Source organism: Eurypyga helias, unplaced genomic scaffold (genome assembly GCF_000690775.1).
Source record: "Eurypyga helias isolate BGI_N326 unplaced genomic scaffold, ASM69077v1 scaffold9521, whole genome shotgun sequence".
NCBI classification, from domain to species: domain Eukaryota; kingdom Metazoa; phylum Chordata; class Aves; order Eurypygiformes; family Eurypygidae; genus Eurypyga; species Eurypyga helias.
This window is the reverse complement of record NW_010231468.1, coordinates 38,164-55,188: the sequence shown is the minus strand read 5'-3', so window position 1 is coordinate 55,188 and position 17,025 is coordinate 38,164. Positions and strand designations below refer to the sequence as shown.

Sequence of the window (17,025 nt, the reverse complement as noted above, 5' to 3'; positions counted from 1 at the left end):
TCATTTGCCAAAAGCAAATAAAATCTCATTCTATTTATTTATTTATTTTTAATTTTAATTTGGACAATCATTCTTTGTGAAACTGTACTAAGAGGAGTTTCTTTAGACACTTAGGTGAAGACTGCAGAAAAAACTAATGGACACACCGGAGGAGCTGGAGATACCTCTTTCCTACCATCCTTCTAACCGAGCCGGTGTGGGTTGCCTGGCACATACGCTGCAGCCTAGCAATGAAGGTTTCCTGGCAAGCCCATAGGTAGTACTGTCTCTCAACTTGCTCTTCAGTGCTGTTCAGGACAGCATCACCTCACAAGGACTTGCACTAATCTGTCAATTATGGTTTTATTTTAAGAAGCCTCAGCACATTTTGATCCCTAACAAAATTTATTCCTCCGGTGCAAAGGAATGACTCAGGTTCTTGTAGCTGTTGTGGCTGACTTCAAATGTATTACTTAATTTACATGAAAAATAACGCTGGAATTACATGACTCCGTAATGGCTGCTCTGTGGTCTTTGCCTCACTCCCATGATAAATCTTGTATTTTTGAGGTATTTCCAACTCACTCCTTGAACATTGCATCAACCTGATGTTTAACATTCAGGCTGTTAGTTAGAATAATTATCCGGGAGTTTAAGTCGTTGCAGATGCCTCAGTCAAAGGTAAGCTCTTCTGAGACACAACATTTCTTCTCAGAGCTGTTGGAGTTCACATGAAAAGCCTTGGGGGGAGAAGCAAGAGCAGAAATCCCACAGCTGTTCAATGTAGTTTGAGGCTCTAGGTCACCTCCAACACTACAGACCTATTATACGGGATAAGATTGTGCCTGGCCTGATCAGTTTACAACTCAAGGAAAGAGGTGCAAGGAGATGAAAGAGGTCAGGGAAAACTAAGTTTTGTGGATACCAGACAAAACCCACCCTGCCCAGCTGCAGAATCATTCTTGATAACCTGGAGCAATTGCGGGTGCTTGTATCTTTTTGCTGTCATTCAGTCAGCATGCAAATAGTGAACTGATGGTTCCTTAATCCCCATTCCAGGACAGACTCAGTGTAAGAGGTTTAAGTGGGACTAGCACAGTTTGAGACAAGTGAATAGTGAACAGGTGCTCTTTTTTTAAACTGAGTTTTTCTGGAAGAAATGTGCTCAGTAAGCTGACTTGATGTTTCATGCTTATTGGACAGCAAAATCTGTGTACACAACTGGTTAAACTAAGCCCATTTACACAAAAAGCCGCTGACCGTACAGTGTAAGGTGAGACAGATGGTAAGTGCACGGGAATTAGGAACCTCACAATTTGCTAGGAAGTTGCTCTAGATAAGGAAAAGGAAACACCTCTAGGGATATCATATTCCTATGGATATGAGCAGAGAAGTGCTGGAGGAAGAGTGTGGGAGAGGCACGCCAGCACTGGGCAGCTGGGAGAGGACCCTGGCTGGCCCCACCAGAGCAGCACAGGGTGCCTTGCTGGTCTTGCTCATTTATAACACAGGTACTGGTAATTTGTCCTGCTTTTCTTTCCTGTTTCACCATGATTTTATCTTTTTTCTTTTTCTACTTAGCTTCAGCACACAAGTTGTTAATGAACATGTCTTGCCAGCAGGTCTGCTTCATTATCTGGGCTCCAGGCAATCCAGCCTGGACACCAGCTCCTACCAGACTGCAGTATGTGGAATTTGTATGGGTTGTTTAATTAATACAGCAAATGCAAATGATAAATTAGGTTGAGATATTGAACCTGAACTTTGCATGGGGATTTTTCAGCTCAAGAAATTAAGGCTAATATCAGAACAGTTTTATGTTTTTTCTCCCCGTTGAAGTTACTGGGAGATGATATCTGAAAGTGCTACAAGGAGCAGAAAGAATGTGGTGTAAAAAAAGAATTAATTTAGGTTTAAAACATCTTCTGTACCTAAGTGGAAGATGCAAGTTGACAGTAAATAATTTTTAGGCCTATTACCTTATTACAGCTGACAGAGGTGCATTTAGACAAATCTGTATGAGCAGACAAGCAATATTTAGAGAAGAAGGGGAATCAGGTGCTTAGCAGTTGTTTTTTGACAGGCCTTTGTGATGAATGAGGAAAAAAAATAGCTGCATAATGAGACTTTGGAATATGTACTACAACTACAATCAAGACACAGTTTCTAGCAAGACACTGAAATCATAACATTTGCTTGGTGTCTTGTTCTTGTAAAACCAGATGTTAACTTGCACAAATTTGAGGCTTGGAAGCGCTTTAAGAGCAGCAAGTGGTGTGGGTTGCTTTCTTGATGCAATCAATTTTCCTTTTTTTTTTTTAATGTCTACTTCAAAAGCATGCCAAAGAGAATAAAAATGAGATGTGATGCTTTCTTCCTTGTATTAAGACTCTCCCCCAACAGTGTCACCATTGCAGCTTGGTACTAGGAAGCTTTCAAAAGATATTCCTTGAAATGGGAAGAGGAAGCCCCATCCTCCTCCAGCAAAACCCCATCATAGCTTAGACAGAAAAACTCTAACCACCTTTGCTAAAATGTTTTGGATAGTGTTACTGAAATGGTTAGGAAAGCTCGAGGTGGCTGTAAAGAGCAGCAGTGCTGGAACTGCAGGCCAGGTAGCCTCCCTAGAAATGCGTTCTTTCCTCTTTTTCAGGAAGACCACCTCCAGACCTTGGCACGGGATTATCTCCTTCATAGATATACAAAGGAACCTGCCCCAGGTATTGGCAAACTGGGATGGGTGTTGCAATGTCCCTTCACTCTTCTTTCCTAGGGAGAGCAGCATTTGAAAGCTACTTAAGAGACTGATTATTCCTAAATGAGCTAGGGAAAGCAGCTGCACTCCACGGAAATGTCTGCGCAAACACTGTGGTGAAGCTGGGCAAAGCAAGGAAATCTCCAGCAGAGCAGTGAGCACTAGAAAGTACGTATCTCAAGTCACGGCTGAAGCTGATCTCTGTATTTGCTAGAGAATCAAAGGGAAGATGTGAAAAGTTAAGGGATAGAAAAGAAAAATGGATAAACTATTCAAGCCAAAAGAAATGAAGGATGATAGTGGTTTGCATCAGTAGAGAGCACAGCCCTTTTTTAACTAATGAAGTTTCCTGAAGTAAGGAATTGCATCAACTTGTCTTGAAATGACACTTGACAAGGGGCAAAGTGCCTACTATAATCTCATTTAATAAACTGTTCAGCCCACTTAAATATGCTTTCTATCTGCTTTATCCACTGAAAACATACTCTTTAGCAATTCATTAACCTCCCTTCTGATTATGAGGATACAGGCAGCACTCTGCTCTGACCCTGCAGAACTACAACACAAGAAATTTTGTTCTATTGCTCAAAGTACGTCTTCGTTTCTGAAAAGGGGCAGAGAAAGGTCAGAGGGAGGTAGTTATTTGTACCCTCCCTTGGATTTATTGGAATAATTACTTGCTTGTTCAAAATTAGCCATTACTTCAGTGAGGATTTTATTACAGGCCAAAGACACACTTGTGGAAGCAAAACCAAATCTCCTAAAATAAAAAAATAACAGATAACATCAGATACAGTATTTTTGCTTCAAGGAAAATATAAATAAGTACTTCATTAAAGAAGTTCTCTGAGGAAATAAGCTGGCTTGGAAGAGCTCTGAACTGCGGGGACATTTGCTGAATGCGGAGCCAAGTTCAACCTCTGCAGCCCTGGAGATGTATTACAGTTTTTCTGAAGGGAATGTGGTGGGCTTAGCGGAGGAGAATGCTCATAGGCATGAGAGCTTCTAGGCTGCGATGCCTCCCGGTGCAGTTTACATGCCAGTTCAGGCTGGAATCCAACACTTGCTGCTTTGAAGGAGGAAACAAGGAAGTTTCTGGGGCAGTTTTGGGGCTGCCTGCTGTCATGAAGGTAGTTTGTTTGCAATGCCTGGTGCCTAGAGCTGGTTTCCTGCTGGCTGACACGAGCATGGTTCCAGGCTTTGGAAACAGCTGTTTTCCAGCTTTAATATTAATAATTTCATCTTGAATGATCTATAGGCAGTATTAAATCCACTCGTTTCAGAGTCTCTGAAGTACCTTGTATTGTGGGGATCATGTGTCAGTGATGTCCAAAGGCTGCTAATGCCTGGGAGGACCCAAACCTTGGAAAGAAAATGGGGAAGAACAAGATATTTTGAGATGTTAGAGAGAAAGCAGGCATTATCCTGTGTCTAGCACAGAAAGAAGACCAAGTAGAAAGTTGTGCACAAAAATCTGGAGTAGAAGTGTGGGAGCAGTGGGAACGCAGTGTTGAGCCCTGGTTGACGACAACAGGAGGTCTGTCTTTGCAGACTTGCTCTGCACAAATCTAAACATGGTGCTGCTCCTGCTCCTGTCCGAGCACTGGATAGCTATGGTGAGCATGGCCCTGGACTGGTAATGCTGCTGGGAGGTGATGGCTGTGGATGCAGGCGCATCTACAGCAGCAGAGCCAGCTCATGGCTGTCTGTGGGCAACGTGGCAGTACAGCCAAGGAAACCTTCCCGTTGGGTGCACACCTAAGCTTTGTAGAGACCTGCGTGGTTTGTACTTTGCTGGAGTGCAAACGACATTGCATTGCCTTCACTATCTGTTCCCTTAACAAGGATTTTAGCTTGAGGATATTCCCTGTTGCACTTCTTTAATGTAACTCCATTGGCTCTTCTCTGACAGTCTGTACTGGGCAAGTACAAGGACTTCCTGAGGAGGAAAGCTGGTTGCTTGCTGGAGGAGAACAAGGCCCCCATCCCTCCACAGCTGCCACACACTGTTCACCGAGGTGAACCCTAGGTGTTGTATTTTAGACCCAGCCCCCATCCTCCAGATGCTCAAAACCCTATATATGTGATCTACTCCAGGTGATCCTGCTCTGGCAGGGGGGTTGGACTAGATGATCTCGAGAGGTCCCTTCCAAACCCTACCACTCTGTGAACAACTGATGTTACTACATTAATGGTGGTCGTTGTGTTGCTGTGAATGTCTTCATGCAAAATTTGAGCATCATTCATGCTCTGCCCAGTGAATGGGGGAAAAGTAGATGCGGCTTTACATCAAAGGTGCTTAAAGGCAAAATAGACATGAAGTGAAGGACATAAAATTAAACATCTCAGCCAGCCTTTGCTCTCTATCAAGGCAAACAACTGCACTAGAAGCAGGACCATTATTGAAAAACCTTGTGTTTCCATCTGGTATTTCATTCAGGTTTTCTTGAGATATGAGAGGCCACACACTGCTGTGAAAGGACAGAAAGTGAGCACTTGACATGAGCCTTGTCACTTTGTGGTGGACTACAGCAAGCCCTGGGGTTCTCTGCTACAGAGCAGTGACATACACAGTGCAAAACCTGACATCATTCAAATAATTAATTCGAAGGAGTAATGGACATGGAGTTCTCTTCCAGCATTTCACTGTTAGATCTCCTTAGCCCAGAACCTGGGGTATTTATTATTCAAGAGGACCTGCCATTGCATGTGGATTCATCCCAATCAAGCACTTTTGTTATAATTACTGAATCACAGAATAGTCAGGGTTGTAAAGGACTTCTGGAGATCATCTAGTCCAACCCCACTGCCAAGGCAGGTTCACCTAGAGGAGATCACACAGGAACGCGCCCAGGTAGGTTTTGAATATCTTCAGAAAAGGAGACTCCACCACCTCTCTGGGCAGCCTGTTCCAGTGATCTGTCACACAGAAAGTAAATAATGTTTTCCTCACGCACAGGTGGAATTTCCTGTGCTCCAGTTTGTGCCTGTTGCCCCTTGTCCTGTCAGTGAGCAACACTGAAAAGAGTCTAGACCCGCCCTTTAGATATTTATAAGTATTGATGAGATCCCCTCTCAGTCTTCTCCAGACTAAACAGACACAGCTCTCAGCCTTCCCACATAAGAGAGATGTTCCAGTCCTCCAATTGTCTTTGTAGCCCTCCTCTGGACTCTCTCCTGTAGTTCCCTGTCTTTCTTGAATGGGGGATCCCAGAACTGGACACAGCACTTCAGATGCTGCCTCACCAGAGCACAGTAGAGAGGGAGGATGACCCCCCTCCACCTGCTGGCCACAGTCTTCTTAATGCAACCCAGGATACCATTGGCCTTTCTGGCCACGAGTACACATCGAGTGCTCATGGTTAACTTGCTGCCTACCAGCACTCCCAGGTCCCTGCCTGCAGAGCTGCTTTCCAGCAGGTCAACCCCAGCCTGTACCAGTGCATGGGGTTATTCCTCCCCAGGTGCAGGACCCTACACTTGTCCTTGTGGAACCTCATTAAGTTCCTCTCTGCCCAACTCTCCAGCTTGTCCAGGTCTCGCTGAATGGTGGCACTGCCTTCTGGCATATCAGCCACTCCTTGTAGTTTGGTATGGTCAGCAAAGTTGCTGAGGGTGCACTCCATCCCCTCATCCATGTCGATAATGGGGAGGGCTAAGAGCTGAGCGGGAAGACCATGAAATCACTTCCAAGCCTAGCTGTCTTGCAGGAACCGCCTGTGTAGACAGAATGTCTTTTTCATGTTTAATGCCATGTAAAGTGCTGTGTACAGCAACTCGCTTAACTGAATGAGTAATGTGGAAGTGTTATAATGCGAAGGTAATATAAAAACCTCTTGAGACATTCATGACAAGAATCCCATCTTTTTTGTTTCAGTGTATTTCAGAGTGTCCTAGGGGAATGTTTTTTTCCCACAAAAAACCCGTGAGTTATTAATTTTCCTACTATATCTAATTGTAAACAGAGATTCCCATAACACAAAACTGAGCTACCTCAACAGTGCCTTCATCTCTTAAAATTGTGTACCCACCCATGAGGATGTGTGACCTTGCTGCCAGCTCATGTACTCAGTGGTTCTCTTTTGGCTTTAGATCTGGTGCTGTCCTGAGATGATAGATGGCTCAGTGGGACTTACTGGTATAGTTGTGGAATAAGATAAGTTCTTGGTGACCCACCAAATGGCCAATAAAAATATAGCCTCTTGAAGTTTCAAACCCCTGTTTTTAAAGGCTAGGTGGAAAAGGTTAAATAAGCTTGTAAATAGACCTGTTGTGAGACTTCTCCTGGCTGCATGCCAAGTGGCAGGCATTCCATGTGGATGCATAAGGGCAGACGATGGCACTGTTAATGCTTCGGAAACCACTGGGACACCTGGGTTCCCATCAGGGATTAAACAAAGGTAACACTGGATTAGCTGTGTCCGTGTGCTCAGAAATTCAATGTGTGCACAGAAATGATTGGCTCCAAGGTGCTACTGAGGACCGTTCGCAGTTTCGTAAGCAAGAATTATTTATCAGAGAGAATACCAAAGGAAGCAAATTTAGAATGTGTGAGTGTGGGAAATGGTTATGAACTTTCCAGAGTTCAGGAAGTTCTTAATGCATCCAATGTCTTTCTCAGATTTCTGCCTCCTCTTTGTATTCTTGGTGCTGAGAAGTTTTATTGTCCAAATCTCTTTACTACTAATAACAATTACTCTTGCATTCTTTCCATCCACCTTCTACATGGGCACACCCTCTGTTCTGAGCCCACGTGGGAGACCACACGCAACCCTGAAGCCAGCTCAGTGGGCAGCTGCAGGAGAGCCGAGTGCTGGCAACTGGAGTGGGACCATGAACCCCAGAGGCTGGAGGGTCCCACTGCCAGCACCTGGGAAACTGAGCCTGAGGCCAGCTCTGGCACAGTCTGTGTAGCTAACGCCAGCTACTGGAGACCCATTTTCCATGTGTGAGTCCATATCTTAGCTGCAGACATCAATCCTGAGCAGCTGGAGAGGAACAGTACCTGCCATCCGTGCTGTTCACGTGTGCGTGAGTGCTGCGTGTGTGAGTCTGTGTGGGTGTAGGCACAGTGTAAAGGCACGTCTCTTTGTGTTCACCAGTGGCTGGCTCTTTGTGTGCACGTGTGTGTGTGCACATGTGTGTGCACGTGTCCGCCCCCTGGTAACCCGTCCTCAGCTTCGCGGCAGGGTTAGGGTTAGGGTTAGGGTTGGGGTTAATAGACCTGGGAGCAAGGGGCTGCAGCAACCCCACTTCCAAAGGATGGGGGCAGGAGGAAACCCCCTGGGTGCTGCAGCCACAGGATCTGGCTACTTTTACAAAATGTGTTGGAGAAAAATGCACATTGCTCCTTGTGCAAGGACAGACTCAGGTTTAATGGTGGATCACTTTGTAGATGCTGGCATGGGGTGGGGTGTCTGGCTCATTCACAGCAGAAGACTCTCATGTCATTGAGAGCTGTGTCATCCCCCTTTCCCTGGGGTTCCTCCACCTTTGTCTGGATCCCACAGATGGCCCCAGAGGTGCAGCTGTGGCTCCACGGGCCGAAGTGACCCCCTGAAAGCCCCCAGCCCTCCAGCTCTGTCCCGTCTGAGCAGGCGAACCTCACGTTGTTGGCCGCCGTGTCGTCGCGCAGGTGCCGCCTCTCTTCCACACGCAGTGAGAAGGAAACCAGCTTGTTGCTGGGGCAGAGCTGGGCCTCGGTCCAGTTTCCCCACCTGCCAGAGGAGAAAACAGCTCGTCAAGACGTATTCATCCTCTGCTGTGCTGCAGTCAACACCACAACTCGCCTGGGAACCTGGTCACCCTGGGACAGGGGGTCTACACAGGGATGGTGGGATCCTACGAGCACGTGTTTCACTCTGCTTCTTCGTCACCCCTAGATGCCTGGACACCATCAGTCCTGGGCTGCTCTGTTGCTTCAGGACCCCTTGGGGATTTCAGCTGCTTGCTTTGTCCCTGCTACTTAATATCAGTGTCCTTCTCAAAGTAAGCCTTTGAGGAAAAGCAGAAAGTACAGGTTTAAGTCCTGCAATTGTTTTTAACTCTCCATCTTTCAACGTGCTGTTCCCTTCCCTGGGACCAGATCTCTACCCTAAGACCTTCACACTTTGTGGCCAGGGGGATCTCACCCACAACCTCAAGTGGAGTGGGGAGACGCCTTCACAGGGTGTGTGGGTGCCTATGGAGAAACCATCGTACTGGTTTTCCTTCATGCTCCCCAGAAGCTGCTGCCCTGAAGGAGAACTAGAAAGCAAAGACCGCTCACCACCCCACGGAGGACTCGATGACAGTGCCATCCGTGCAGAGCAGGCGGACGCCATTCAGAGCCGTGTCATCGCCAAGCAGCCAAAATCCCTGGTAGGGCTCCACCTTAGAAGAGGGGAAGAAAATAGGAGAGCTCAGCACCCTCCCACGTTTAAAAGAAGAGATGAGGTGAGCCCTTGTGATGAGGGGTGTAGGAGGCTCTGGGGACAGACAAGGGCAGTGCTGCTGAGTAGGGCTGTGAGGCAGCTCTCTGGCATTTCTCAGGGACTATTTTTCACTGTTCCTCGCCTCTGCTTTTTCTCCAAACTGTGGAGCAGAGGCTCTGGACACAGGTCTGCTTAGTGGCTGCTGTCCCAGGTCATGCCCACCCTCTTGCCCTGTGCTGTGACACCCAGAATTGGAGTGCTGGCAGTTGTCCCAGCCCTTGGGAACAGGCTCTGTGGTACTGACCCCAGCCTTTTCTTACCCCATGGTCTTCTCTGCTAAGAAATTACTCACTGGCAGAGAGCCTGGAGAGCTACTCCACGCTAAAGATTTCTTGCTGATAAGCCTGCACAAGCGATGCAAATACAATGCAAATTGCTGCAATGGGACAAAGTGTCGTGGGCAGCCCTGCTGAGACCAGAACAAACTAACGTCATTTCACATCAGGGTGAAAGAAAGAGTGAAACCTTACCTTCACCTCAAATCCCTTAGCATAGCCGCCGGGGCAAAACTGTTGGTGCCCCCAAGAGCCCCAGGGGCCTCCGTTGGGCACCATGAGGATGGACTCGTATTCCCGTGCCTCCATGCCCCGGAGGCAGCAGGAGCCCAGCAGGCAGAGGATGGCGGGGATGAGCAGCTGCATCGCGGAGGATCTGCTCGATGCCTCGCTGCTTGGAGGTGACGGCACACGGGAATTTATGAGCCGGGAGAATGGGTGGGAGTCCTTGGGGAGTGTCAACAACCCTCACGGGGAGTGCTGGTTGTTGCTATGTACAGCTCCTGTTGACTGCCCATCCCTCAGTGGTGGGGCCACCCTTGCCAGGCGGAAAGTGGTGTCACCAGTGCATGCTGACTGGAGGGCTTGCAGAGCTGTGAAAACTTGGGAATGGGAGGCAAGGGAAGGGGGCAGAGCTGGGACCCTCCTTGAGGGGGTTCTGGAAATGTTGCAAAGAGGGTGTGAGAGAGAGAGGTGGGAGGAGGAGTGATGGCCTGGGAGGGGAAGGAGCCTATGAAGGGGTTGAGGCAAAATGCAGGTGATGGGATCTTAGGGCCCTTCACCCTGTGGAAGTCCTCACTCATTTCCTCTCCCTCGGTTTCCTTTTCTTCTCACTGCCTGTCTAAGGTTGGGCAAAGCGCCTGCACTGGAAGCCATTGCATTTTCCTGTGGAACATACCTTAAATGTAGGAGACTATGTAAATGGTGAAAACCCTCCTCATGGGGCAAGTGCTGCAGCTGCCAACCATCTCGTGTGTCCGTTGCTGAACTCATTCCAGTTTATTCATGTCTGTGTTGTACTGGGGACAGAAGTACAGGAGCAAAACTGCATGCAGTTCCATCATCCCATGGACTCAGTGCTCCTTGTGCAGAACAGCTCCAGCTGCTCAGGTGTATCTTTAGGGGGTGTAAGCATACAGAGAAGACAGGAGTATCTAGCAAAAGCAGACCCCTACTTCTGCTGTCATTCCACTCTCAGATGTGAGTTTCTGTTACATGCCTTCCTCCACCAGAGGAACTGGCTGAGAATAAACGCCCGCTGACAGCAATATCCATGGGTATCCAGTGAGCAGTTGTAGAGTAGGAGGATAAGCTGGTTACAGTCCTACTGAAGAGTCAACGGTGATGCCACCTGGGAGAGTTGCCCTGTGAGAGCTATACCAGCACAGCTGACATAGTTAGAAAGAGTTATTCCAGGCTGGAATTACTGAAGGGTGGAATAGACTGCTTCTATAATAGCCACCTCAGGCAGGTGAAGGAGGAATTGTTGCTTTCTATTGAAATCCTCTGATATTCCCCCTTGGGTAAAATTGCAAAGATCCTCAGTTACTCACAGCAGCCCACAGGAGACAATGAGGATGAAGATGTCTCTGTGCATTTGTACCTCACAGGCAGCAGGAAGCCGGCAGAAAGAAGACAACAAGGTTGAAGTGCCATGTGGTCAGGGTCCTGCTTTTAAGAATGGATAGCTCATGGATACTTTGCCTCTCCTGGAGAGATGGGACTTTCTAAGTTGAGGTGTCAATTGGATTTCCTCATGAGTGGCAACAATGATATCAAGAGCGATGAGCCGTTGCCGGGTACCATCTCCAGTAAAGAGCAGTGAATAAGGGCAGGCGGGATAAGGCTTTGAGCAACCTGGTCTAGTGGAAGGTGTCCCTGCCCATGGCGGGGTTATAACTGGATGATCTTGGAGGTCCCTTCCAACCCAAACCATTCTGTGATTCTATAAGCAATATGATTAAACCTCTTTGTTAACCATTCTGGCTCCATGGTGACGTTTTCGGAGATGTGGAAAGTTAAGGCTACAGGGTAGAGCAGTAGCAGAGACACCTAGAACTGAAAAAGTATCTTAAGGAGAAGCAGTGAAAAGGAGCTAGGTATGGGAGGAGGCCCTGAATTGGCTGATGCTAAAAAGGTAGAGATATTTTAGAGTTTGCAGTCATATCCATGGATCTGAATCTTGCTCTTTTTGAGTCTCTCTTATTGAGAGGGTCTGTTTTCTTTGCCTTCTACTTCCACACAACTTCTGTGGTTTCCTCTCTGGCAATCGGTCTGACTGCCAGCCCCAATGGTCCTGCCACTGCACGTAGAAGGGGATGCTGGCTGGGAAAAGACCCTGCTTAGCATCTTTGTTGATTTTTTGTTGCTCCCTTTTGTCTGCCTGGGGAGGAGACGGAAGAGGCAGTGGCACCGGGTCAGTGGTTCTGTGATATTCCATCAGGAAGCAATGAAAACAATTCACACTTGTAATTAACTCTGCTTATGGGAGAAAGTGGACACCATATGTGTTTCTATAACTTCAGAGTGGTGAGCTAGAAAATAAACAAGGAACTGATCTCAGTTTTATGTTTCCTTCTCTTGTCTTTCATTAATTTTTAAACCTTCCAGAGTGATGAACCTCTTCTTGAGTCAAAGACTTTTATTTTTTTTTTTCTATGGGAAACCTTCCCAGTTGTAGGAATAAGGCATGGACTGGAATAAAAAAGTTGGGATCAGTATCAGGAGTTGAATTTATGCTGCTAGGGTGCAGAGACAATGAGTTAATTTGGATAAAACTGCTCATACATTGAACTCTCCTGAGTATCCAGTGATGTCTCCAACATCTCTGCTAATGAACCTCTCATTTGGTGAAGCCCTTTCTCTTCACCCCTTGCTTCTTTCTCTCTTCTGTTAGCCTTCAGTCCTCCAGTCAGGCAGGAAAAGTACCATCTTGCAAGTCCCAGATGGGTGGATTTTTCATTATGTTAGATTGGAAAGCTGGAGTTTGAACTTCTCAGTGAGCCTGGAAACTTCTTTGCTGTTTAGCTTGGGCAGGTAGTTTTAGGGTCATGTTATGTGAACCTTCTTTTTTTTCTTTTAATGAAATTACTGGAATGCAGGATAGAGTTAGACTCGAAAACAGAAGTGAAGACATGATGGCCAGTGTAGAACAAAGACCAGTTCTGTATTTGTGCAAACATGTCACACAAAGAGAAATATTTCTTATTTTTTGGACAACTTTTGGTTGTACTTTCCACCAAGATTTAAGTCCTCCTCCTTATGATAAAAAAAGAACCAACAGTTATAATGAGGTCAAAATCTTTGAAAGTATAGGTGGTCAAAATAATAACAGCATAGAAAAAAGTACTCACAGAGCCAAAATTTCAAGATAAAAGAGTGAAGAGCTTGCAGTAGCTTTGTTGACATTGCATATGTATATTTACGTTGCAGATACCTAAGTGTAGGTTAGGTGAATCCCACTTTGCCTGGGCCAGAAGGTATTTTGTTATTTACTGCCCATTTACAAGGTGGTGGGGCTGTCCAAGGAAAGCACAGGAAGTGTGTTCTCAGTTGGCCTCCTTCTCTAGTAGCGTAAACCTTCTCAGGTCATGGTGAGAAAGTTACTTTAAGTTTTATGTGGACTGAAAACATTTTTACAATGGTCTTCATAATGTCACTGGGGACAAAACTAGTTAAACTGTTCCCACGTCAGGAGACTAAAGATTGTTTTTGGATAAAAGACCTAGTTTCAAGCATTCTTTGGTGCTGCCAAGGTGGCAGTCAGCCTTTGAAGCATGTAGCACTCCTGCTGCTGTCATGTCAGTTTAAAAACAGAAGCAGAGGATCAAAACTTTCTATGCTACTAATGGTATTCTTGGAGGGCCATTGCCAGTGGGGTGAGGGACAGCACTTCTTGCCTACAACATAACAGTGGTGAGGTGTGATTTCATGAGAAAAGTGTTTTCTCGTCTTATGAACATCACCAATAACACAGAGTCATTAGGCTGAGGCAGAATCCATGACTTCCCACAACTCTCGCAGCAGCTCTCCAAGGCAAAGGTAGAGGCAAAGACATCTTTCCCCTTCACTGTTTCTTTCTTTCTTGTTTCTGCTGCTTCTTGCTCTTTTCTATTGACTGGTGAGGCCACCAGAGCTGTGGTTCTGGTGGGACACGGGATGGGGACACGCACAGTTCAAACAGCTAACCCAAACCAAATGGGTATTTCATTCCATTGAACATAAAGCTCAGTATATAATCTGGGACAGTACTTGGGGGGGATGGGACAGGACTAGTTTTTGTTCGTTTGGTAGTTAGCGAGTTGGAGGATTGGTTGGCTTTCTCAGTTTGGGCTCTTGCTCGTGGGGCTCCTTGGACTCTGTTGTGATCTCTCTTGGGCTTGTTCAGACTCTGCTGTGATCGCTCTTGGGTTTGGCTTTCAGGCTCTCTGCCTCTGATTCTCACTACTCAGGACCTGGCTGTGCATCATTTGGTGGGTGGTGAGCAATTGTATAATTAATTTTTTATTACTTTAATTACTTATTATTTGTAGTATTGTTAGTATTATCAGTTTCACTATTGTATTCATTTATATTCAATTATTAATTTGTTCTTACCTCAATCCATGAGCATCTTTGTCTTTTTCTCCAATTATCCACTGAAGGTAGGAGGGAAGACTGTGGAGGTGAGCGAGTGGCTGCATGGTGTTTAATTGCTAGCTGGGGTTAAACCATGACATCTGTCACTCATACCCTTGCCAAAATGCCCCCCCAGGTTTCTTGCTGGGCCCTTCAGGTACTGTAAGGTGCTATAAGGTCTCCCCAGAGCCTTCTCTTTTCCAGGCTGAACTAACCCAACTCTCTCAGCCTTTCTTCATAGGGTGGTTTGTTTCTCTCTGTTTGTTTTTTGTGGGTTTTTTTTGTTTGTTTGTTTGTTCTTCCCTATGATTATGTCTTCCATATTTCATGATAATAATTTTTTATGGAACTTTTTGTCTCAGCTGAATCCAATTTCTACGGAGAGTCTTCATAAGGATAGAACTGGTTGTTTCTGGAAACAATTTCTAATAGGGAAATTTGGCAGTGGTTACAGTCATCATTAAAAGTTGTAAGTGAAATACAAAGCAAGCTTATCACACTTTGTGGTGGGTTAGCCTTGACTGGCTGCCAGATGCCCACCCAGCCCCTCTCTCTCTCCCCCTCCTCAGCAGGACAGGGGGAGAAAACAAGATGAAAAGCTCATGGGTCAAGATAAGGACAGGGAGATCACTCAATGGTTTCTGTCACAGGCAAAACAGATTTGACTTGGGGAAGATTGATTTAACTTATTGGCAATTAATAACAGAGTAGAATAGTAAGAAATAAGAACAAAACTAAAAACATCTTCCTCACATCCCTTTCCTTCCTGGGCTCAACTTAACTCCTGACTCTCAAACTCTTCCCTCCAAGTGACACAATGGGTGGGTAATAGTAGCGCAAAACAGATTTGACTTGGGGAAGATTGATTTAACTTATTGGCAATTAATAACAGAGTAGAATAGTAAGAAATAAGAACAAAACTAAAAACATCTTCCTCACATCCCTTTCCTTCCTGGGCTCAACTTAACTCCTGACTCTCAAACTCTTCCCTCCAAGTGACACAATGGGTGGGTAATAGTAGCTGCGGTCAGTTCATCACATGTTGTCTCTGCTCTCCTTCCTCCTCACGGTCTTGCCCTGCTCTTGCATGAGGTCCCTCCCATGGGATACAGTCCCCCACAAACTTCTCCAATGTGAGTCCTTCCCATGGGGTGCAGTCCTTCAGGAGCAGCCTGCTCCAGCCTGGGACCTCGGTGGGATCAGGGGTCCTGACAGAAAACCTGCTCAAGTGTGGGCTCCTTTCCATGGGCCACAGGTCCTACAAGGAGCCTGCTCCAGTGTGGGCTCTCCACAGGCCGCAGCTTCCTTCAGGACACATCCCCCTGCTCCAGCGTGGGGTCCTCCCTGGCTGCAGGTGGGTCTCTGCTCCCCTGTGACCCTCCATGGCTGCAGGGCACAGCCGGCCTCACCATGGGCTGCACCACGGGCTGACGGGGCATCCCTGCTCCATCGCGTGGAGCACCTCCTTCCCTACTTCTCCATTGACCTGGGGGTCTGCAGGGCTGTTCCTCTCACACAGTCTCACCTCTCTCTCTGGCTATTGTGCAGCATTTTTACCCTTTCTTAAACACGCTATCACAGGGGTGCCACCAGCGTCACTGATGGGCTCAGCTTTGGGCAGCGGTGGGGCCGTCTTGGACCCAGCTGCCATTGGCTCTGTCTGACATAGGGGCAGCTCCTGGTGGCTTCTCACAGAACCCACCCCTGCAGAGCCCTACTGCAAAGACCTTGCCATTTAAATCCAGTACACATTGGCAGATCCCACTGTAATATATAAGCTGGAATAAGAGTTCTGTAATTAATCAGATCACCCTTGGAACGGTTTTTTTAAACTGACCTCATGTTTGCCCCATTTCAGCCTTCCAGTAATTTTAAATGACACATTATCCATCACTGCGACAACCTTAGCTCTTCCAGTTTAGAGACATCTTAGACTTGTTGAATGCTTATTATCAGTTCTAGTTATTCATTCTATAATGTCTTCATCTCTATTATAAAGTAATTCTCATTTCTATGTAATCTTTCCTAAGATTCCTAACCCCCAAGAGTGGTTGGAACTATCTGAACCCAAAGTTTTTTCCACTATGAACATTGATGCAAATAATAATTTAAAAATGGCCATATCTGCTGTGATCTTCTTTTATACTGTCAGCTGGTCCTATGGATTTTCTGACAGGCTCCTGAACCTTTGATGTGAAGAAACATTATTAGTATTCATTCCCTTTGCCTTTATTTGTTCCTCAAAATTCTTTTTATCTGCTGTGTTTTTACATACAATATGCCACCAGATATGTTACTTCTATTTTCAATATTTGACCACAATGTTAGCTTTCATTCAGTGTTTCCTGTAGCCTTCTTTATCCTATTGTTTAACAATGCCTATTTTCTTTCACCTTCCCTCAAGGATTTGTTAATAAGCTGTGTGCCCTGGCCCTGTACTTCCAGCTCCATAACCACTCCTATCAGTCAGCGTGGAAGCTCTAGGGTTTCCTTTGCAGACTGTGTTTTGGCAGGAACAATGGAGAAGGACCCCCTGCAGTGTCCGTGTCGGTGGTTTGTCTGTGAGCAAGGGGAAGAGAGAGCCAGGAGCAACTCCCAGCACTCTTGGTGGCCGAGACTCCAAGCACTCTTGGTGCAGCATCACCTCAACCCTGAGATGGCCAATGGAGTGAGATGGGCATCTGGCAGCTATGAACATGCCCCATGCCAACAACAGTCTCTACCACTTTTTGTGAGACTACTCAGAATCTTTTTAAGAAATAAAATGCCACCAAGGAACATCATAACACATACTGCAGATGTTGCCTGGGGAAGTCACGCAGCAGCCTTCCCCAGGGAATTGCCTGCCTCTTTCCCAACTTGTTCCCACCTGATCAATGAGCAGAAATCCTGTCTGCAGCTGGGGCAGGGCATGAGGGCCTGATGC

General features: G+C 46.3%; 1 protein-coding gene across 1 annotated transcript; it reads right to left on the bottom strand.

Annotated features, from left to right (window-relative positions):
- Positions 1-8,156: 8,156 nt before the first annotated feature.
- Positions 8,157-9,848, bottom strand: VMO1 (vitelline membrane outer layer 1 homolog (chicken)). Its single transcript, XM_010161091.1, has 3 exons — positions 9,678-9,848; positions 9,003-9,106; positions 8,157-8,451 (listed from the first exon to the last, which is right to left on the bottom strand). The coding sequence occupies exons 1-3, from the start codon at positions 9,846-9,848 to the stop codon at positions 8,157-8,159; spliced, it is 570 nt and encodes a 189-aa protein (XP_010159393.1).
- Between the last annotated feature and the right edge of the window lie 7,177 nt (positions 9,849-17,025).

Excerpts from the sequence above, each read along its gene's own strand:
- VMO1 (XM_010161091.1), bottom strand. The coding sequence starts at position 9,848 with ATGCAGCTGCTCATCCCCGCCATCCTCTGCCTGCTGGGCTCCTGCTGC. Across the intron at positions 9,107-9,677 it reads CTAAGGGATTTGAGGTGAAG|GTGGAGCCCTACCAGGGATT; the intron begins GTAAGGTTTCAC and ends CCCTCTTCTAAG. Across the intron at positions 8,452-9,002 it reads ATCGAGTCCTCCGTGGGGTG|GTGGGGAAACTGGACCGAGG; the intron begins GTGAGCGGTCTT and ends CTCCTCTGGCAG.